This window comes from Tursiops truncatus, chromosome 17, assembly GCF_011762595.2.
Source record: "Tursiops truncatus isolate mTurTru1 chromosome 17, mTurTru1.mat.Y, whole genome shotgun sequence".
In the NCBI taxonomy this organism is placed as follows: domain Eukaryota; kingdom Metazoa; phylum Chordata; class Mammalia; order Artiodactyla; family Delphinidae; genus Tursiops; species Tursiops truncatus.
The window spans coordinates 64,982,322-65,005,877 of NC_047050.1; the positions used below are offsets into that span (position 1 = coordinate 64,982,322).

The 23,556-nt window shown below is 42.5% G+C and overlaps 1 protein-coding gene across 9 annotated transcripts in view; it reads right to left on the reverse strand.

Moving 5' to 3' along the window:
• LRATD2 (LRAT domain containing 2) overlaps positions 1–23,556 on the reverse strand; it is a 92,109-nt gene that overhangs the window by 44,356 nt on the left and 24,197 nt on the right. The window contains exons 2-4 of one of the 9 annotated variants that reach the window (XM_073794749.1): positions 19,712–19,793; positions 16,885–17,004; positions 6,571–11,265 (exon numbers count right to left, since the gene is read on the reverse strand). In XM_073794749.1, the coding sequence (XP_073650850.1) occupies positions 16,931–17,004; positions 19,712–19,793 (156 nt within the window). In that variant the 3' untranslated portion in view covers positions 6,571–11,265; positions 16,885–16,930. Of the gene's footprint in view, positions 1–6,570; positions 11,266–16,884; positions 17,005–19,711; positions 19,794–23,556 lie in introns of those variants that run through there. The other 8 variants (XM_073794750.1, XM_073794752.1, XM_073794751.1 and 5 more) reach the window with 8 other exon arrangements.

Sequence of the window (23,556 nt, forward strand, 5' to 3'; positions counted from 1 at the left end):
CCTGGTGGAATAAAGGAGGAGATGCATGAGCACTGCTTGGCTTTTCTCTTCTTAGTTCAAAAAATATTGTATAACATCATTGATCTGGGAGTTTCTTAAGTGAGCAACGAAATGAACAATAAAAATGATTACCACTTATATCTATTGATTACTTACTGTGTTCTATGCACTGAACCAAACACTTGTTATTTCATTAAGTATTGTAGGTCCCTATTATTAATCCCATTTGTAGATGAGAAAGTGAGGATTCAGAACTTGGCAAGATCTGTCTGACTCAAGACCATCAATCCTTGGTATAGAATAATAAGCAAAAAACCTTGTGGAATGTTTAAGATGTTCCAGGCAGTGTTCTGTGGGTTCTACATATATTAATTAACTCATTTAATCTTCATAACACTCCTATCAGGTAGGTACCACTACTGACCCCATTTTATATATGAAAAAACTGAGGTTCAGAGATGTTAACTTGCCTTAGATCATGCAGCTGGTGGTGGGCATAGCTGAAATTAACCCAGAAAGTATGTTCCCAGAATGTGTGTTTTTAATCTTTGTACTATCCTGATGCTACTGTCTTTAAGGAGGAAGAGTGGGTCTTAGTAGATCTACCCTCCCAAGAGCTATAGCACAATTGATAACTCATAGTAGGCCCTTGCTACTAGGTGCCTTCTAAAGAAAGAGCACATGAGTAAAAGAATGAGCAAATGAATAAATAAAAGAAACTTCATCAAGAATAACCTTCCATTTTAGAAGAAATGTACTTCAATTGAATTATCTGGTCAAATGCAGACTCTAAGCCCTCTGAACTATTCTTTATGAAAGCAGTATTTCAGAATTTTAGTCCAAACAGAGAAGTATAATGACTAGAATTCTAAGCTGTTAGTTCAAATACTAAGCTAACTGACTGAATATTTGATGATATTAAGTGATTATTCTTGTATTAGTCTCCTGTTGTTGCTATAACAAATTACTACAAACTTAGTGACTTAAAACAATACAAATTAATTATAGTTCTGGAATTTGAAAGGGGTCTCATTGGGCTAAGATAAAAGAATCAGCAGGGCTGCCTTCTTTCTGGAGACTTTAGGGGAAAATCTCCCTCCTTGCCTTTTCCAGCTTTTATAGGTCACCTGTATTCCTTGTCTTCTCCATGTCTTCTCCTTGTCTTCTGACTGTAAAATCTTGGATTCTTCTCCATCTCCATCTTCTCCATCTTCAAGACCAGAAGCATCTGGCTGAGTCTTTCTTGTGCTGCTATCTCTATGGTTCTCCCTCTCTACTTCCCTCTTCCCCTTTAAGGATCCTTGTGATTACATTGGGTTCTCTTCGATAATCCCAGATAACCCCCCTGTTTTAAATTCTGCCCATTAGCAACCATAATTCCATATGCAGTGTTAATTCTTCACTGACATGTAACATAGTCACAGGTTCAGGGGATCAGGGTGTGAACATCTTTGGGAACTATTATTCTGCCTGCTACAAACATTGGTTTTTGTTTTTGTTTGCATTTGTGTCTTTGCAGGAGGAGGTGATCATTGCATTGTGGATATCACTATTTCTCAGTCCTTATCTTTCAAAGATACATATGGCACAACTTACAGAGGAAAGGATAGGGTGCTTGAAATTTCCTTCAAAATAACATAAGAGAGGAAAGAAGATGGAGATAAATGAAACAAAGCTGGCCATGAGCTGATCATTGTTGAAGCTGTGAGGTTTTCTTGGTGTTTGGTTTTTCTGGCCACACCGCACGACTGCAGGATCTTGGTTCCCTGACCAGGAAACAGGGACCGAACCCGGGCCACGGCAGTGAAAGCACCAAGCCCTAACCACTGGACCACCAGGGAATTCCCGAAGCTGTGAGTTTGATACGTAATGGTTCACTATGCTATTCTGCATACTTTTGAATAAAGTTAAAATTTTTACAAATTAAAAAACAAAATAATTTGAAAGAGAGACCAGGAGACCTTAGCATAAATTGAGCAATTCTGTGTGCCAGGCACTATGCTAAATGACTCATTTATATCATCTCATTTGCTCCTTAAAACAACCCTATGAGAAAAACATTAAGAGTCTCACTTATAAATAAGAACCTGCTGTTTAAATGGTTGAATGACTTGCCCAATATACCAAAAACCAGGTGCTGAATCTAGGTGTCCTTTGATTTCAAAGCTCGTGTTTTTCATCACTATGTTACGCTAAACAGCAAGTATAGTTTAAGTAGCTATATAAGGCACTGGTAAAGTGGCAATATTTAGAAGATGTGATACTTTGTCTCAGGGAGATCAAGGCCTAGAAAATATATGTTAAATTGCAATTCTAGTCCTGGTTCAACCTCTGACAGAGGAGGAGAGGCAAATTATCTCAACTCTCTAGACCTCGGGCTGTTTACCTATATAATGAGAACATGGAATCCAATCCAATGACAGAGGACAGCAGGAAAGAGAAAATGAAATCAGTTATGTGAAAGCCATTATGAACGGTAAAGAACTTTATAAGTAAAAAGGACAAAATGCAACAACAATGACGATAACGTGGATGAAGATAAAAAGGCTCTTGGCCCACACAGAAAGGAGATTTTTAGTGTTCCATATCAAGGTCCCCTAAGCCTCATGGTTTTTTCTTCATGAAAGCTCCCCAGCAAATTCACATAGAGCAAGGCTGACCCTAGAAATACGAAGGACAGAGACAATTCAGAGCAATTGTGAGAAGCTCTGTCATCTCACTGGCATCTCCTCTACCTGAGGGACTGTGCTTACCACACAGGGAAGAGCCCTGTATGAGGAAAGGGAATTATCTTTGATGTGGTGACTGGGAAATCATGACATGGTGTCTTAATTAGAAGACAAGAACAGATAGTGCTAGATGCATGTTAACCTTCAACTTGACCAACTGTCAGGATCTGGTCCCAGCTGCAACGTCCAGCTGTATCTCCCACCACACCCATACCCCAGTCATATGCCTTTCATTCTGGCCTGACCTAAAGTGAAGTTTCCAGGAAATCCATGTCATTTCACAACGCTCGTGCGAGAATATCCTTCACAGTCCTCGTGTGAGAATATCCTTCCTCCACCCTTTGCATGGTTCATACTCATTCTTTGAGATTCAAATCAGGTCCTTCCTTAGGGAGACTTGCCTGACTCAAGTCCAAGTTGAATTAGATATCCCTCCTTTGACTTACGTGAACTCCCATGACTTTCAAACTATACTTCTGTCGTCTATTTTAGCACTAGGCCAAGAGGTGCTGAAGGTGGAAGTTGACTTTCATTGCTCTATCTCTAGTGTCTACAGAAGGACAGATGACAGAGTAGATGTCTTGTGATTATGTTTTGTATGAAAGATGGTATGTCCCAGAAAATAAATATTATTTAATAGACTCCTCCTTTTAAAGAGGTGGTTCTTTGTAATCTGAAGTTTCTTTGCTGAGTACTGCATTGACTGTGAATGTGCGAGCGTAAAAACAGCAGCTTGAGATCCACATTGTTAATTATAGTTAAGAAGAGAGAGATTTGGAGGAGCACAAGATCAGAAACAGTGGAACAGCAATCCTCAGGGAGATGGCTATATTAGTTTATATAAAGCCAGTGATTATAACAGATAAACCTTGAAATATCACTGACTTAACACAATGGAAGTTTATTTCTCACTCACATAAAGTTTAGTTCTCACGTACATAAAGTTTCTCACTCGTGTAAACCCCCATAAGATGATCCTGATGGCAAGGGGTAGGGCTGTAGGTTAGAGGTGGGGTTAGTTCTGCCCCACACAGAGCCAGGTTGATGGAGACTTCAATACCATCAACAGTCCCTGGACTTCAACATAAAGCCAGGAGGGGGAATAAGTGAGAGAGGATTGTCCACGGGAGGATTTTACAGTTCAGACTATCAGGAAATGGTACATGTCACTTCTACCCATGTCCCATTGGATAAACTTAGTCACATGGCTACACCTAACTGCAAAGGAATGTGGGAAATGTAGTCTAGCTATGTGCCCAAGAACAAGAAAAAATCAACTTTAAAGAATACATAGCAGTCTCTACTGCCAGGCCAGAAAGTTGGAGAGTGTCAAAAATGAAGGAAGGGGGCTTCCCTGGTGGCACAGTGGTTGAGAGTCCGCCTGCCGATGCAGGGGACACGGGTTCATGCCCCGGTCCGGGAAGATCCCACATGCCGTGGAGCAGCTGGGCCCGTGAGCCATGGCCGCTGAGCCTGTGCATCCAGAGCCTGTGCTCCGCAACGGGAGAGGCCACAACAGTGAGAGGCCCGCATACAGCAAAAAAAAAATGAAGGAAGAATTGGCAAGACAGAAGGGAAAGAAAGCGGAGAAGGCGGGAACAGGAAAAGGAAAAGTAAAGAAAGAAGGGAAGAAGGGAAGAAGGGAAGGACAAAGGAGAACTTGAAGGAGTTTGTGCTGGCTAGTGTTATGGATCCCTGACTCCACTGTCCCTAAAAAATAACTTCAGTGTGTACTTTGTTCAGGAATTACTGTGAATGAATGGAAAGGACTACAACTGAAGAAGGAAGACAAAGCTAACACGTGGTTTATAGAATGAATAATTAAAGAGATTACATGCTTCTTCCAATGATGATTCCATTTGTCAAAACATAACTGACACTCCTTTTGGGTAACTGTCTTCAGAGCCAATTCCCAGACTTCCAAGAAAATCACAGCTTTTCTTTAAAGGAAAAGCCACTGAATAAAGACCCTAGTAATAGCACAGCCAACATCAAGACCCTGTTTATAAATCCTGTTCTCTCTCTACTCCAATAGCAGAGTTAAATATCAGACAAGAAAGCACGAGCCCTGGACACTCAGGCATCGAGAAAGCAGCCTCCATAATCCACATGCTGATTATGCACTTGCTTTATCTCACTAAATCCACCTAAACCCTATGGAAGTCATTCCAAACCCTATGGAATATCATTATCTCCATTTACAGACGAGGAAGCTGCAATTACCAGGGCCACATAACTGGTAACTAGTGGAACTAGGAATCAGAATCCTCACTGCTAATAGTATCAATAGCAATAGTAAAATGTAATATTTATTTCGCACATTCTATGTGCTCAGCAGAATATTAAGAACTGTACCTGAGTTACTGAATTTTAATCTCAAGATAGACATATGAGGGAAGTACTAAATAACATTCCCATTTTGCTTATGAAGATACTGAAAAAGAAGAGAAAAATCATTTATCCAAGTTTTCTTAGCTGTTATGCAATAGGGATGATATTTGCACCCAGGTGTTCTGACACTGAGTATGCCACATAGGCCTCCTCTCTCCCCCTGTCCGGCCCGAATCCATCTCTGTCAGTTACACCCATTTCTTCCTGACAATGCATTTGCCATGCACAAATCCCTTTGGATATTTATCTAGTCAGAATCCCCAGAGGAGAGAATATATGTTGGAGCCTTTATGTCTGATAAGATCACTGCAAGGTCCCTTCCACCATCCTGGTTTGCCTAGAAGCGTCCCAGTCTTAGCCCTGAAAGTCTCGCGTGCCAGGAAACTCCTCAGTTGTGGACAAACCAGGACTGTTGTTCACTCTACTTTCAAATCTGAAATCTGTGTGTTTATAAACTTTATGTGAGACCCTCTGTTCTACCCTGGAAAGAGGAGGGTCAACTGGTCACATCCACAGAATCTCACCTCTCTCAATTAGAACCAAGTCACTCATTATCTTCTCTTTTGAACCCACCTCTTATAGTTGGTTAAGGAACACAGGTAAAAAATTAGACATCACTGGCAGCAGTGAGGAGCCATAATATACTTAGTGGGTTGTGCAGTTTTATCATCTGTAAAGACTGTAATGGGGGGGGATATTCTTCATTTTCAGTAAGTCATCTAAGTGGTACATTTGAGACCAGTCACCATTAAATACTAGTAAGTCTGTCTCTGGTCTGCAGTGTTTCTAAACCAAAAGAACCAAGAGAAGCCATGGACAGGAGTTGAGATAAGAAGCACCTGGGGAGGGGGGCAGCTGGGACAACTTCATCAAGGGTTGTTCATCTATCAACACTGTTTGGGGTATCACCATGAATTGGTGATTCGAATGTGTCACAGAAGTAAGTGAGATTTAGAGATGCCACAGTCTGAACTGAAGGCATGTTAGCAGGGTAACTGTAGAGGAAAAGTTTGCTTGGGTGGAACCCGAGGTTTGAGCAAAAATTAACCAATTCCCTCAGATGACTGCAATCTCATTTTAGGGTGTTATTCCTTTAGCTCGCGACCCATAACGATGTATGTCATCCCCTGTGTCTTAGTTAGCCAAGTCCACTATAACAATATAGCAGCCTAGATAACAACATTTATTTCTCACAGTTCTGGAGGAGGGGAAGCTCAGGATCAAGGTGCTCGTAGATTTGGTTCTGGTGAGAGCTCTCTCCCTGACTTGCAGATGGTCACCTTCTCATGTGTCCTCACATATCAGAGAGTGAATGAGCTCTGGTCTCTCCTCTTCTTAACAAGGACAGGAATCCCATTATGGAGCCTCGTCTTCATGCCCTCATCTAAATCCAATTAACTCACAAAGGTGCCACCTCCAAATACCATCACACTGGGAATTAAGGCTTCAACATAGGAATTTGGGGGGGACACAAACCTCCAGTCCATAACATCCTGTGTCAGGAGCTCCAGAGACCCCTTCATCACAGTCAGTAATGAGCTCCCACCTGCAGAATTGCCCCAGGCTCTGCAACTGCTCATGTTTTTACTCAGGGGAGAAAAACAAAACACAATTTTGTTTCAATAAACTTTTAATTTTGGAATAATTCTAAATTGATAGAACAGTTGTAAAGATGGTATGGAGAATACCCATATACCCTTCATCCAGGGTCCACTATCATTACCATCTTATGTTACCATGGTACATTTATCAAAACTAAGGAACAAATATTGGTACACTGTTTTTTGTTTGTTTGTTTTTATTTATTTACTTACTTATTTTTGCCTGCGTTGGGTCTTCATTGCTGCACGTGGGCTTTCTCTGGTTGCGGCGAGCAGGGGCTGCTCTTCGTTGCAGTGCACGGGTTTCTCACTGCGGTGTCTTCTCTTGTTGCGGATCACAGGCTCTAGGCGCACGGGCTTCAGTAGTTGTGGCTCACGGGCTTAGTTGCTCCGTGGCATGTGGGATCTTCCTGGACCGGGGCTCCAACCCATGTCTCCTGCATTGGCAGGCGGATTCTTAACCACTGCACCACCAGGGAAGTCCCAGTACACTGTTTTTAACTAAACTCCAGACTTTCTTTGTATTTCACCAGTTTCTCCATTAATGCCCTTTTTCTGTTCCAAGACGAAATCTAGGGTAACACATTGTATTTAGTTGTCATGTGTCTTTAGTTTCCTCTGGTTTGTAACGCTATCTCAGTCTTTCCTTGTTTTTGATGACCTTGAGAGCTTTGAGGAATATGGGTCAGATATTTTGTAGAATGTCCCTCAATTTGGATTTTTCTGATGAAAAACAGTCTTTATTCTGCAATACATGCTGGGATTTTGATTCTGCTCTGACCACGTAACCCGTACATAAATAGGGCTCTGCTTCATGCACAGAATTTCAGTACTTGGGTAATATTCCTCAGTGCCTCCAGCACTAAAAGATGTTGGATCCAAAGGAAAGAGCATAGATATTAGAACTATAAAAATCTAGATTCAAATCTTAGCTTCATATTTACCAACTTTGATCTTAGGCAAATCATTTAATTTCTGTGAGCTTCAGTTTATTGTTTTTAAAAATGAGAATAAAATACTGAGTTTGTGGTACTGTTGTGAAAACAAAATGAGCTATGTATATAGCACTTGGAATATTATATAGCACATGTGAGTGTTTAATAAACATCAGCTTCCTTCCCCCTACATTTCTTTTTTTCAGTCACCCCAGAGCCTGCCTCTGAATATCACCTGTTGTCATTTGTTCATAATAAGAATATATGGAAAATGGAGATGGAGGTGACTACCCAGATCGCAATCCCCCCAAGTAGCCTCATCTGTGTGATTCATTTCTTTCTTATAGTAATGGACCCTGCCTTCCTGGTTGTAGGAGAGACATGTGACCCAAGTGGACCAATAATAGGGCCCCTCTTCCCTGAGTGTACTGATTGGTCCAAGTTCAGCCAATCAGAGTCCTTCCCTGGGGTTTTCCCTACTGGAGTTAAGAAGAGAAAGGTCTCAGGACTTCCCTGGTGGACATGGAAGTGCATAAGACTCCAAGCTCCCAATGCAGGGGGCTCAGGTACAATCCCTGGTCAGGGAACTAGATCCTGCAGGCATGCCACAACTAAGAGCCTGCGTGCCGCAACTCAGACCCAGCACAGCCAAAATAAATAAATAAATATTTTTTTAAAAAAGAGAAATGTCTCTTTCCTCTTGGGTCTCGTAGTTTTAAGAATGAGCTGCTTGTAGCCATGCTTCCTGCCATGTGGAGACAGCCAGCCTGAGAGCAAGAAACCAGCATGCATGGAGAAGCAAGGCTGAGAGTTGGAGAGAGCATTCTACAGAATTCTATCTAGTTGGTGGGTTGAGTGACCCCTGAGGTCAGTCCATCTCAGGCCTTTCTATAGTTTGGTGACTTGAGCAAATCAATGACCCTTTTTCCTTAAGCTACTTTGGGTTGTGATTTTATAATGTACAATTTAAAAGATCTTAATAGATTGCCTTTCTGGATTTTGCTGCCTACTTCCACCTCTTCTAAGTGCCTTGCTCTACTTCTTCTTTCCCTTCTTATACTTTCCTCCCTCCTTTTATGGCATGGTTGGCATCAAAGTTGCCTCCCTCCTTGGCTCTTTTCCCAACACTCACTCTAAAGTTAAATGTATAAATTACTCTGACTCAGACAGTCTATTAAAGGAGCAAGAATCAAAAGTTCTAGGAGCAGTCTGTGAGAATGTGCTGAAAAGAAATGAAGCCATACATAATGTCACATAGCTGTTCAGAACATAGACTCTGGAGTCCATCAGCTCCAAATTCATATCCTGCCTCTGTCACTTCCTAGTTGTACAACTTCAGGGAACCTACTTAACTTCTCTGAGCCTCAGTTTTCTCATTTAATAAATGAGGATGAGATTATCTTTTCCATGCAGCCTTTGCATGGATTCAACAAGATAACATACGTGTGATGCCAAGCACAGTGCCTGCCACATGGTTGATGCTTAACTTTAGAATACCAATTATTAATTATAATAATTAAAGTTTTCCTTAACTAAAATTTTCCTAAGTCACTTAAATCCACCAATTAATATTTGCCTCATGAAAGGTGGTATAGTCAGGCTTGGTGTCTATCCTGAGGTACTGCCATTTGAAACACACAGCACTGCTCATGAAGTGTTTTTGCCAAAAAAAAAAAAAAACAAACCAAAAGCTGAATCTTAATCAAATCAGTCCTCAATAGCTTTATGTATAAAAAATAGGGCATGGAATAGAGAAACAACTTAAATGAAACTACAAGGAAGCAAACAGACACATCCAGAATGTGAGACATCTCTTTTTGGAAAGATGACTTGATCTCTGCAATGAGTCAATGGCGGGACGAAGAGAGAGAGAGAGAAAGATATTGAGAGTGAACTATGATTATCCTATTATTATACAATATTATACTCAATTGAGTGGTACTTGAAGGAGTACTGGCTTTAGGGCTAGATGACCTGAGGTCACATCCTGCTTCAGCTACTGTCATTACACAAATAAACTTGGGCGAATCATCAAGGAGTAATAATTCAAGTGTTGATGTATGTGAGGTTTAAATGAGAAAATATATATAAAATATTTAACATAAAAGTATATGTATATACAAGTATGTAGACATCATCTCGTATGCGGGTAGTTATTGCAATACATACCATTCCCCTCGCTTTGCTTATAATGTCCCCATGTGTTTCAAGCTTATCTGTAGCCTGTCCCTCCATCCCTTAACTCGTTCAGTCAACAAACTTACTGAATGTCTTTGTGTGCTTAGAATTCAACATTTATAAAGATGGTAAGAAAAAGTCCCCACCCAGAGAACGTTTATTAATTCGTTCAGTCAACAAACTTACTGAATGTCTTTGTGTGCTTGGAATGGCAACATTTATAAAGATGGTAAGAAGAAGTTCCCACCCAGAGAACATTTACAATATAAAGCGTCACAGTCACATAAGGAAATAAGGGCAGAGGCAACAAGAGGTAGCACTGGGTTTCGTGCAGGCAGATGTGGTTTCAAACCCCAGCTCTGCCATGACTAGCTGTGTGGGCCAGATCCACTCTCCACCACTCTCCACCTGGCTCTCTGCTCTGGGAGACCAACCTGCAGGTGCAGCTTCAACAAGATCCAGTGGCTTCTGGCTTCCTACTGGGTTTGGCTCCAGAGGAGGTTGGAGATTGAGAGGAAATGCAGGCAGGCCAGCTTCCCCTCTGAACCGTGACTTAGGACTGACTGTCTCCTACCACCTGAAGTCCCTGCTCCTCTCGAGGTGCCCCTCGGAACACAATCCTCTCCTCTCGTCCCTTTAGTCCTACGGGTGACAGCCCTGCTGCTAACTAGTGCTGAAGTACTGCACCAACCCTTGTGGCTTCCTAATACTACCCACGCCTTTTCAAATACTCTTTTACTAAATTGTTTTTAAAGTGGTCTCCTCTGCTTAGCCATCTGTTTCCTGTTGGGACTTTGACCAGTCCATGGGTAATCATGAGCAAGTCTTTTAAAATTTTTTAAGCTTTTATTAACTACTCTGTAAAATGGGATTCCTTCTTCCTGGTCCTAGGCAACTTTAAAGAGGACACTTGGAGGATGGGAAAGACTATTAGCTTGGGAGAAGGACAGGTCAGGGTTTAAATCCAACTTTTGCTCTTACAAGTTGAATAATCTCCAGCATTTTGCAACAAATCTCTTCGTGATCCAGTTCCTTGTAGGCAAAAGGATTATAACAAATGTTCAACAGAACTTCGAGCTTTGGCTGAGACCCCCAAAGATGGGAAAAAGCTAAGTAGCCATGCATTCTAAAGAGAAGAGCTAGACACTCCCACATGAGAACTGCTCGTTGGAGACCAAATCTAACACTCCCAATAGCTCGCTTACAGGCAAGCTAGAAGCCTCCTTAGAGAGAAGAGGATTCTTCCGAAGAGCCTTGTAGTATTGGGGGTGGGTTTGCTTCCCATCAGCCATGGCAAAACGAAGAAGTGTAGGGTAATCAGTCTCGGAGGGAGGATTTGTTGCAAGAGGGCAGACTGGCATCTCACTCCCAGGCTGGATGCTTGCTGGGATGCAGAGATGCCAAGACGGGTTCCAAGCTTCCAAGCTGCCCCTGAAGTAGAGCACAGTGGAGATGTTGGGCAATCTTAAAAGATGTTCCCCTGGCATTGGGAACACAGAGACTAGAACCTCCCTGGAGAGACTAAGGGTGAAGCACGTCAAAACTGCCCACGATGGCAGAGCAAGTGTATGCACATTTTACAGGGGCCAGGTAAATATGATGGAAGGTAACCTGCTTAACTCATCTTCTCAAGAGGACTGGGGAACCACAAGAGGCAGGAGCTGAGAGAAGCCCACAAGATTAGTCTAGCACATTGCCAGGTCAGCGTCTCTGAGGAGCCCGCGTGAAAGGTGCACCTGGAAGAGCCAACATTTGGATTCTACCACTTGGAGCAGCTTCAACAGCCGAGACAGCAGCACAAACAGCATCTGCCACCTGATCTCTCACCCTTCCCACTCCCCTAACCTTGGAAAATCCATCAGCAATTAGGGGGATCAGGTAAGAGGCCGAGCAAGGAGAATCGAGGAACAGACCAGGCGCCCTATAGGTTTACCTAACTGTCTGGACACGCCTGAGCAGGGCAGTGAGGAGAAGCTTTAAACTGGATGTAGGTTAAATTACGTTTTAGATTCGACTGTGTGTTTTAATACTTGAAAGTGACCAGGAAGCTATAGAGTCTCCCTGATATGCCATCAGGGGAAGGAGAAAGCCAATACACCAGTGAGTTTGAAGGCGATAGGGAGACAAGCAAAGCTATTTCCTGATTGTTATCGACCAGATTTAACCTACTTCCAACAAATCTATTATATTTACTTGGCAGAGTATTTGTGAAGAATAACGATAAGAACATAAAGTAGTACCTAGCACAGTACATCCTTGTTACTTGTAGTATTACTATTAAAGATTTCAGTCTCAGGGTTTCCCTGGCAGCACAGTGGTTAAGAATCTGCCTGCCAATGCAAGGGACATAGGTTCGAGCCCTGGCCCAGGAAGATCCCACATGCCACGGAGCAACTAAGCCCGTGCACCACAATTACTGAGCCTGCGCTCAAGAGCCCACAAGCCACAATTGCTGAGCCCACAGGCCACAACTACTGAAGCCTGTGTGCCTAGAGCCCATGCTCCACAACGAGAAGCCACTGCAATGAGAAGCCCACACACCACGACGAAGAGTAGCTCCCGCTCGCCACAACTAGAGAAAGCCCGCGCACAGCAACGATGACCCAACACAGCCAAAAATAAAAAGAAAGGAAGGGAGGGAGGGAGGGAGGGAGGAAGGAAGAAAGAAAGATTTCAGTCTGCAAGTTAATGACACATGAAGTAGTCACACAGTTTGATATGGTTAATGTAGAAGAGTGGTTGCCCAGTGGGCTTGGAGCCCAGGGATATGTTTTTAGGGGACCTCAGGGTCTTGAGTGTCCAGGCTGGTGTCCAGAAAGCTAACAGCAAAATACAAAAGGTCCACAGGGTTTTTCACAATGATCACTGAATTGACATCTGGTCCAAATCCACACTACTGGTTGGTCCCCTTGCACATCAGACACACATAATAATCTTCAAACTCTTATAGCAGTATGTATGTTTGTATGAGCAAATTCATACAAAATATTTGGTTTCCAAACTCGCTTTCAACAAGTCCCTTACTACCTTACCCATTAGTTTCTTCTTCCTGGAAGCCATCTACCCTGTTACTTTCGTCAGAGTTGCCCTTTCAGAACAATCAGATTCTTTCCATGAAGACTAGCATACCTCCGTTTCTATGTTCTTTCATACTTCATTTCTTCCTTGGTGATTCAGCTCTATCATTTAACTATTATACCCTTTAAAGGCAGGTTAGGTGAGTAGACTCACCTGGATTGAACAGGTGAGAAAACAGGTTGGGGCATGAAAGGACTTGCAAAAATTCACTAGTAGGACACAAATAGAACCTTGCTAATGGACCATTCTTTAAGAAGACTAACTCTCTGGTTTTGCACACTTGGTGGGTGTGCTTGTTGGAGTACATGGAAGCCACCAAACTTTCTGTGTAATCAGCATGTCCTTTCCAGGCTGTATTTGTGTGGCAGGGGTTGAGGGGAAGTATTCTCCTTTAACCTCTTCACAGCTAGTATTGCGGAGACTACACGGACTAAGAAAGCCAACTGGTGTTAGAGTCTTGGCTACAACACAGCCTTCCCTACCACGACTCCTTCGCTGTGTCACAGTGCCTCTGGACACAGTTCTTTCATTGACCTTTGGGAAAGGAGTGAGAATCCCAATAGCCAGGAAGAAAGGGAGGTTTGTTTGTTTGTTTTTTAATTTTTCCTTCTGAATTTTGCCTAGAATATACTGTGCAAAATTTACAGAATGTTTCAATAAACACTTTATGTTAGTGGCTCTTAAAATTTTAGAGGATGCATACAACCATGGGAATCTCCTGAAAGATATGGAAAATTTTCCGAAAAAAAAAAAAGAAGCCCACAGAAGAGATAGATACAAACTTTGCCTAAATATCAGATGGTTCATGAACATTATCCACAGAACTTTGCAGAGACTGATGGGCTCCAGGCTGAGATTCCTGTCCTCATGGAAGTGAAAGGGTACCTCCTTCTCGGTGCCCCTCAGAATATCAGTGCTAACCAGAGGCTCAATGAATCCGAAGTGGCTCCTCTTCCAAGGAATCCAGGAGGAGGGGGAAGAAGATCACTTGGGTGAATGTTACTGAAGGTACTTTACGGGGAATTCTCAACAGAGCACTCGCGGCACATTTTCTTGCAGCAGAAAGCAATGTTCACTGATGCCAAGCATTTCGGGTAAGTTTGGTTCAAGTCCAACTTGGACTCGTGATTGTGATTCATGTTAATTTAGATCATCATAATGCACGTGGACCAAGTACCTTTGTCAGCTGATGAATTTTATAAAAACATTAAAAAAAAAATGCTTGGCTAACTCCTTGAAGGAAAGCTGTCTTATATTCCATGGCCCCTGATTTCAGCAACCTCTCCCTTCCCCTGCCCTCCAGGTTGCAAAGGAGATGACGAGCACAGGCTGGGAGCACAGTGAACACAAGGAGAGCTCCTGTCTGCAGGCTCCTTGTCAGAACACAGGTGGGTGTGCTTGTATCAGCGAGGCAGCTGGTACCGAGAGTGAGGGGGAGTCAGTCGTCGTTCTTTCTATTAAATGCCACCTTAACCAATTTTACCACTAAACAGATAGATGTTGGTGGAGTGAAGGGTGGGAGGTGTGGAGATGAGAGTAAAGGTATGGACCTCTAATGATGAGAAGGACGAAGCCAAAAGGATTCTAACTTTTACAGACTGAGAAAGGTTGACAGGGAAAACATTTTTTTTAAATCACAACTAACCTAGAGAACTATTTAAGCTCCCGGCTCATGGCCCAGTGTTACCCAGGCTTAGGAAGACTCAGCAAACCCCTGCAGAGAGAGCTTTTACCTCTGAGAGGACATGGTGGCGTGGCTTTTAGACCTTCCTTTAGAACAGTATATATGTAGGGGAGAGTGAGCCTGCCCTACTGTGTTGATTTAATAACAGAGGTCACCTGGCCACCCACACAGATTTCTCATCTGCTCTTTTCTCAAGTGGGTAGCTTAAGACCTATTTGTTGCTTAGATGGAGCTGGCTGGAAATAAACTTGTTCAAATAATGGAGGTAGCAAAAAAATATACAGGAACACCCCTATGGGAAGTTACTCCTTCCTTATCATGGTCACTGTCATCATATTGTCATGGTTACCTTGCTAGATAGATGTAAAAGTGGTGCTGACTGTGTATGAGTGTGTTTGGGTGTGTGTATACATACATACATATATATATATAAAACATACAGTATGTCAGCATTTTGTGTCTAGTATATGTGTGTGTATAGTGTGTGTGTGTGTATAACTTCCCAACAACCCTGCAAATGTATGAATTTTAAATTTTCATTTCATGGACCAGCACACTAAAGCTCACAAAGACTAGATCACCCCAAGGACTCTCACTCAATAGTCAACAAAACCAGAATTATGTTCCTGATGTTATGGGCTCCCAAACCCCTCAGAATTCCGTATTTTACTCTATTTACAATTATTTATTTAACAAGTGTTTGCTGATATTGGCTACCAGGTGTCCAGAACCTTGCCTCGTGGTAGGGATAACAAAATGAAAAGGCATTGCCTTCAGGAAGCCCACAGTCTAATAAAACATCATCTAGTAAAACATGTGGGAATTTGCTTTAACCACTAAGGCACTGTAGAAGTATTAGCTGCTTTTGTTGGATGAAAGCAAAGTCACTTTCATCTTTCACCCATTTCTTAAGGAGCTGTGCCAACCTCACCTGTGACCTTTGCCACCCTTATCTCTCTTCCCCTTGGGCTGACCTCCAGGCTGTAGGCGAAATGTTTGCATCTGGTCTCTCTGTTCCTTTCTGCTGTTTCCCTGTTCCTGATTCCCTGGCTCTGTCTATCCACCACGTGCCCTGCTTACATACCAGGTGGCCTTGCCTGGTCTGGTTCTGCCTGTTAGTGCCTGAGCCCAATTTCTTGAAGCTGTGACAAGTGACTCTTTTGGAGAAGAAGGAAAGGCAAGGACGAGGTCAGAAAGGCTCCTTAGAATGTTGAGGGAGAAGAGTCTGGCTCCAAGGGATTGCCCAAGAAAAGGGTCGAATAAATTTGTCGGGTGTGGTAGTCATAAGCAAGGACTTTGGAGTTGTATAAACTTTTTCTCACCAGTCTTTCTAGCTATATAATTTGGGGCAAATTACTAATCACTCTCTGCCTTGGATTTTGTGGAGGTAATAATAGTATAGGGCAACACAAAGAAGTGATTGAATTATGAGAGCATAATAATTATCATTATCCAGTATTTTGGTCTTAATTCAAAAATTCTTAAATAGCCATATGAATACCTACTGAGGTGTGGTCTCCATGGCTTTCATGCTGGATGTGTTCACTTGACCCTCCCAGGTCCTCTCTGCATCTTCTCTGTGCCCCAAGAGACTGACCTGGAAAAGCCATCAATGGGGGACTTCCCTGGTGGTGCAGTGGTTAAGAATCCACCTGCCAATGCAGGGGACACGGGTTCGAGCCCTGATCCAGGAAGATCCCACATGCTGTGGAGCAACTAAGCCTGCGAGTCACAACTACTGAGCCCGCATGCCACAACTACTGAAGCTCACACACCTAGAGCCTGTGCTCTGCAACAAGAGAAGCCACCGCAATGAGAAGCCCATGCACTGCAATGAAGAGTAGCCCCCACTTGCCGCAACTAGAGAAAGCCCGCGTGCAGCAATGAAGACCCAATGCAACCAAAAATAAATAGATAAATAAAAATTAAATTAAAATTAGAAATTAAAAAAAGAAGCCATCAATGGGCTCCCTTGCCATTTGGCTTCTAATTGGCTTTGGCCAATTTTAAACACCAGCAGAAGAAAGAGGGAGGGAGGAGAGTGAGGTGGGTGTTTATTCTCAGTCACGCCTGGAACTGGCCACCTCTCTCCGCCTTGGGTCTGGCTCAGGTCACGCAGCTTTCCTCATACAGGCCCCCTCTGTCCCTGCTCCATATACCACAGACCTTGGGGTGAGAAAGGAACCTTGCTCTTAATAGCCCTGGTATTGCTTCTTCCATCAGGGTTTCCTTATACACACTCACAGCATCATAATCTCTCAATTGAACTCTCCTTGAGCATGACTAACCTGAAGGCGATGTCTTCTCCCAGGACCCTGACTGATCCTGGCTTCGTCACTCTGCCTTAGATGCTGCTTTCCCTGACAGAAGGTCAGGGTCCAATTCTGAAGCTCTTCTGGCTTGAGTCTCTGTAGAGAATGAAGTACTAGTTAAAATACATGATCCTGGAGTGGACAGCTCAGGCCCTGGAGGAATGGAGGGGAGTGTTGCAGAGACTTTAGCCCCAGAGATGAATAAAGCCTAAGGAAAGAGCCGATGATTGGAACTAGGAACCACCTACATCAATTCTCTTGCCTCCCAGAATCACCCACCACACCTTCCTCCCAGTCTGGCACCCCCAGGTTCCCTCCCAGGACTCCCAAGAGTAGATCCGGACCACACTGGATCTGGTAGGGGGGCGGGGTGCTACAAATGACCGATGAAGAGCAGAACAGAGGTTCAACTTCACTAGAAACCTGCGGAAAGGAAACTAAATAACAATAACTGTTTAAAACAAAGGAGGAAAGCTTTCTAAAGCAGGGCACATTTTTATTTTATTTATTTTATTATTATTATTTTTTTTTTGCGGTACGCAGGCCTCTCACTGTTGTGGCCTCTCCCGTTGCGGAGCACAGGCTCGGGACGCGCAGGCTCAGCGGCCATGGCTCACAGGCCCAGCCGCTCCGCGGCATGTGGGATCTTCCCGGACCGGGGCATGAACCCGTGTCCCCTGCATCGGCAGGCAGACTCTCAACCACAGCGAGCAGGGCACATGTTTAGATTCACAATTTTAATGCAAAGACTTCTGGTTTCAGCTCAGAGATAGAGAAAGCTGGAATGAACATTGCTCCAATCTTTACAACATGAAAAAAGATGGACAAGCTGCAAGTTAACAACTTTTCTTAAACCCATCAAAGAACTGAGGCTATGAAGCTAACCTGAAATCTGGGGAGAAACAGACATCTGTAGAGGAGACACAGGTACGAAGCATTTCCTCATTCACTAACCTGGGACAGATGCCATGTAAGCTGGTAGAAGATTCAGTTAAAATCATGTGTGTAAAAAAAAAATATATATATATATATAAAATCATACATGATTATATATGTTATGTAAAAAGATATAGAGGAACATATACATATATGTATAGAAATCCACATGCATGCACAAGGTGTGTTTATATGAATTTGAGTTAAGGGTAGTATAAATTATACCATGCTTAGTTCATTCACAAAGTGAATTTAATCATTCTCATTTAATCCTTTGTTACCTTTACTCTTATGTTACTTTTCATTTTTAAATATTTCAAACTTCCAAAAAATTACAGAGAATAAGACAAACACCCATAGATCACCTGTTGCCCAGATTTAACCAATGCTGACATGAGCCACCTCCCACATTTGCTGCCCTTCTTCTGTCTGGATGAGGGTGACCCAGCTCCTGGGGCTCAGCAAACTCCAGGAGCCCAGGACAATGCCTGCTTCTCTTTGCTGTCCATGCCTATCTCTCCATGCCTGGAGAACTGTAACCCACCACGTTCTCCTCAGTTTAGTGATTCATCCCCTTCCTCTGCAAATGGGACTCAGTGTGGTGAGAAACAACATCAAAGTTCAGTTTTGGTTTACTTGCAGCTGGTGAGTGTTTGTTTGTTTTGTGCATGAAAAAGCATCTGCTCTCAGCCTCAGCTTTGAAACAAAAACTGGCCTGTAACCAGAATGAAATAGCATGCTCCCTGTTACACGAAGACCTTAATAATAAAAGAAAGCTCTGGGTTTTGTTAACCCATTTAATGTATCATACCCTTTGTTTTCCCAGAAACACTGTGAGTGTGTGAAGTGACAAGTGTATCACAGACAGGAAACAGAGCTGGAGAGGTTACAAGCTTACCCCGGCTCGCTTGCCCAGTACATGCAATAGGGGTCATTCATTTGTGTATCTGTCAGGCACCAAAACCTACACTTGTTTTCAATGATGAAAGTACAGACTGCCTTTCATTTTACAATATCTAAATCGGTTACATGTAGGCCTTTTCTATATTCGTGGCTGTATTCCAGATAACTGAGGTTGAGAGGTAAATGACCTCCATATTATTTAAATGGATGTTTCTGTAAGCAAAGCCTTTAATTCCTGGAGATGTATATATATATATATATACATATATATATATATATACATACATACATACATACATACATATGTATATTTTTTTAACTTAGATATTGGAATGGTACAGCAGAACTTTTTTACTATCTGTCTTAGGTCACTGCCATCGAAGCAGCACCTGAGACAGTGATTTGGGTGAATGTGATTCACTGAATTATATTCAGTGAATGTGGAGGGCTCTCAGGAGACAGGAAGTACAGGAAGAAGAAGGATGGGCAGGGGAGGCAGCTAAGCAAATATGTGGTCCCAGCTGGATCCAGCCTCAGCCTGACCACACAGGGAGCTCTGGAGCATGAAAGCCACCCAAGTTACTGCCACTTTGAGGCAAGGGGGCTGGCCTTTCTAGAAGGTGAGAACCACCTTCTCCCAGCAGCTGGGGAATTGGTACAGGGCCCAGGTAAAAGGAATCTGGAGAGGGAACCAATATCCCATCTCTGCTGCCCTGAGAAATTTGGAGGATTGATTAATGCAGTCTACAAACAGCCATGTGCATTGCTGTAGAAAGACACAGAATAATTAAAAGGGTTGAATTGGAACTAATGAAACCCCATCATCTTTTAAATGACTGGATATACTGAACCAGGAGATTAAGTATAGGAAGGTTGGAAAGCTGGTCTTAAATGGTTAATTTTTTCTACCATTTGCAAAATCATCAAATTCAAGTGAGAGTGAGTTTGTTCGATGCCTGGCTACCTTCAGAACCTTCTGCTGTTCCTTCTGATGACGTCTTCACTGAGGCCCCACTGCCAGCCTCGAGACTGCTGATTTCAAGGCCCTTTGAAGAAAAAAAATAATTCCATTTACTTTCTGCAGGAGATGACTGTCTGCTCCCCTTGAGCTGGGCCAGAGGGAGCATTCAGAATACATTGCTGGAAGTAAATGGAATTTTTCAGCTATTTAAATTGCAATTCACCCCTGAAAGCTCCATTTTATCAAAACTCCTGGTTAATACTATTTTCTATGCTCAGGTATTCTTCCCAAATACACATGCAGGAGATACAGGAGCCCAGAGGGAGACTGTTTCAGAGACAAAGTCCCTTAAAGAAGCCTCAGGTACTAACATCCTCATTGCCATGTAACAAAACTCAAAGGACTGAACAGGTATGGGGTAGGGCAGAGGGCACTCTACCTAGAGTCTGAGGAATTAATTTGCCCCCCACTAGCTGTGTGTCCATGAGCAAATCATACAATCTCTCTGAGCCTTTTGGTTCACAGCTCTAAAATGGGATTAGGAACACCGTCCTTGCCTATCTCAGAGGGTTATTGTAAAGATTATATTAGATTAATTTATATGAAACAGTTCTAGACAAATGAAGTAGAGCTGGAAATGATATCTTTTGTAGCCAAATGCTTAAAAGCCCACAATTAAGCCTAACGAAGGCAGAATTCTAAGATGGCCCCCAAGAATCTCACCTCCTAGTAAATATACTTTATATACTCCCCTTTCTTTGAGAATGTCCTGTGAATATGATAGGATATTCACTCCCATGATTAGGTTATATAAGACTCAAGCTTAACAGGCTGGAGAAATATTCTTCCTACTGGCTTTGAGAAAGTAAGCTTCTAGGTCATGGTTTAGACCTAAAGGTGGCTTCCAGGAGCTGAGATGAATCAGCCAGCAGCAAAACAGGGACCTCAGTCCTACAACAACAATTTAAATTCTGCCAACAACCTGAATGAGTGTGAAAGAAGACCCTGGGCTCAGGAAGAGAACATATAGTCCAACCAAAACACTGATTTCTGCCTTGTAAGACCCAGTTACTCTGTGCCAGGACTTCTAACCTACAAAAACTATAACATAATACCTGGGGGTTGTTTTAGCTGCTAAGTGTGTGATAATCTGACATATAGCTATAAAAACCAAACATACAATCAACTGATCTTAAAACGGCAGATTGAGGGCGACCTCTGAAATACACTCCTCCATAAAAGCAATGAGAACCCTGGATAACTGTCAAAATAAACTTCTTTAGAACTCTGAAAAATCACCAAAGGCTTGCAACAATCCAAGGAGCATTTATTCAAGAAAAATGGCTGAATCTCAGCAAGGACAGTGAGCCTTATGGCATTTTAACCTGTGCCCATCACCCTCTCCCTAGCTTTTCAGCAGCACTGAAAGCCAACAGGCTCACAACTACAATAGATGTGAAAAACAGTAGCTAAATTGTTACCGAAGGAAGTAAAATGGGTTTGGAGCTCCCCAGAAGCCCCATTTCTAGAAAACTATCACTATTTGACCTGTCTGGCAGTTCACTAAAAAGCTCCATTTTCAGGGATTGTCTTTATTTGACCTAATCAGAGCTTGCTTTTTGTGAAGAGCCCTCTACCCACTGACTATTTGTCAAATACAATTAGTGGCAATTGTTTAATATCACAGCTACCTGAGGATACTTTAACAGTTGGCGCTAACAGTTGGGGCTAACCAGAAATTTTAAAAAGAACAACTGGATAATGAGATGCCCATAGGGGTCTTTGAAAAGCTCCAGCATATTCCTGGAAATCCAGAAATCCATGTGCATTTTCAGAGCTGCATACATCTAGGGAAGACTCGATAAGGTCTACTCTCTCACCTATGGTTATCTTGAGTCTCTGTATAAGCAAGAAGTTTAGGATAAGCTGGAGTTGTAAACTGGCTGCTAGAGCACTTAAAACAATACATTACACACACACACACACACACACACATACACAGAGGCCTTAAAAATGCTGGGAGAAAAATATACAAGCAGCTCATGCAGCTCAATATCAAAATAACAAACAACCCAATCCAAAAATGGGCAGAAGACCTAAATAGACATTTCTCCAAAGAAGATATACAGATTGCCAACACACACATGAAAGGATGCTCAACATCACTAATCATTAGAGAAATGCAAATCAAAACTAAAGTAAGGTATCACCTCAAACCAGTCAGAATGGCTATCATCAAACAATCTACAAACAATAAATGCTGGAGAGGGTGTGGAGAAAAGGGAACCCTCTTGCACTGTTGGTGGGAATGTGAATTGGTACAGCCACTATGGAGAACAGTATGGAGGTTCCTTAAAATAACTAAAAATAGAACTACCATATGACCCAGTAATCCCACTACTGGGCATATACCCTGAGAAAAACATAATTCAAAAAGAGACATGTACCACAATGTTCATTGCAGCACTATTTACAATAGCCAGGTCATGGAAGCAACCTAAGTGTCCATCGACAGATGAATGGATAAAGAAGATGTGGCACATATATACAATGGAATATTACTCAGCCATAAAAAGAAATGAAACTGAGTTATTTATAGTGAGGGGGATGGACCTAGAGTCTGTCATACAAAGTGAAGTAAGTCAGAAAGAGAAAAACAAATACCATATGCTAATATATATATATATATATATATATATATTTTATATATATAAAATCTAAAAAAAAAAGAACTTAGGGGCAGGACAGGAATAAAGATGCAGACATACAGAGTGGACTTAAGGACATGGAAGGGGGAAGGGTAAGCTGGGACAAAGTGAGAAAGTGGCATGGACGTATATACACTACCAAATGTAAAACCGATAGCTAGTGGGAAGCAGCCACATAGCACAGGGAGATCAGCTCGGTGTTTTGTGACCACCTAGAGGGGTGGGATAGGGAGGGTGGGCGGGAGACGCAAGAGGGAGGGGATATGGGGATATATGTATACGTATAGCTGATTCACTTTGTTATACAGCAGAAACTAACACAACATTGTAAAGCAATTATACCCCAATAAAGAAGTTAAAAAAAAAAAAACGCTGGGAGATTATTAGTTCAAAGAATTTTAAGGAAATCTCTATCCAGTCATTAGCTAAGCACTAAGCAAACTGAATAGAGACTTTGGTGGCCACAAATGACAAAAGAATACAGGTTTTACAGAATTAGTCCAAGAAAGTCACTAAAAAAAACCAAACAGCAGCAACAACAACAAAGCACAAAGGTGATAGAGACTCTTACTTCCAGAGTTGACACATTGTGCTATTTAAAATATCCAATTTTCAGAGTTACCATATGATCCAGCAATCCCACCCCTGGACATATACCCAGAAAAGATGAAAACTAATTCAAAAAGATACAGGGGGGCTTCCCTGGTGGCGCAGTGGTTGAGAGTCCACCTGCCGATGCAGGGGACACGGGTTCGTGCCCCGGTCCGGGAAGATCCCACATGCCGCGGAGCGACTGGGCCCGTGAGCCATGGCCGCTGAGCCTGCGTGTCCGGAGCCTGTTGCTCCGCAACGGGAAGGCCACAACACTGAGAGGCCCGCGTACCGCAAAAAAAAAAAAAAAAAAAAAAAAGATACAGGGACTTCCCTTGTGGTCCAGGGGCTAAGACTCCATGTTCCCAAGTCAGGGGGCTCAGGTTCGATCCCTGGTCAGGGAACTAGATCCTGCATGCCACAACTAAGACATGGCCCAGCCAAATAAATAAGTATTAAAAAAGAAAAAAAGATACATGTACCCCAGTGTTCATAGCAGCACTATTTACGGTAGCCAAGACATGGAAGCAACTTAAATATCCATCAACA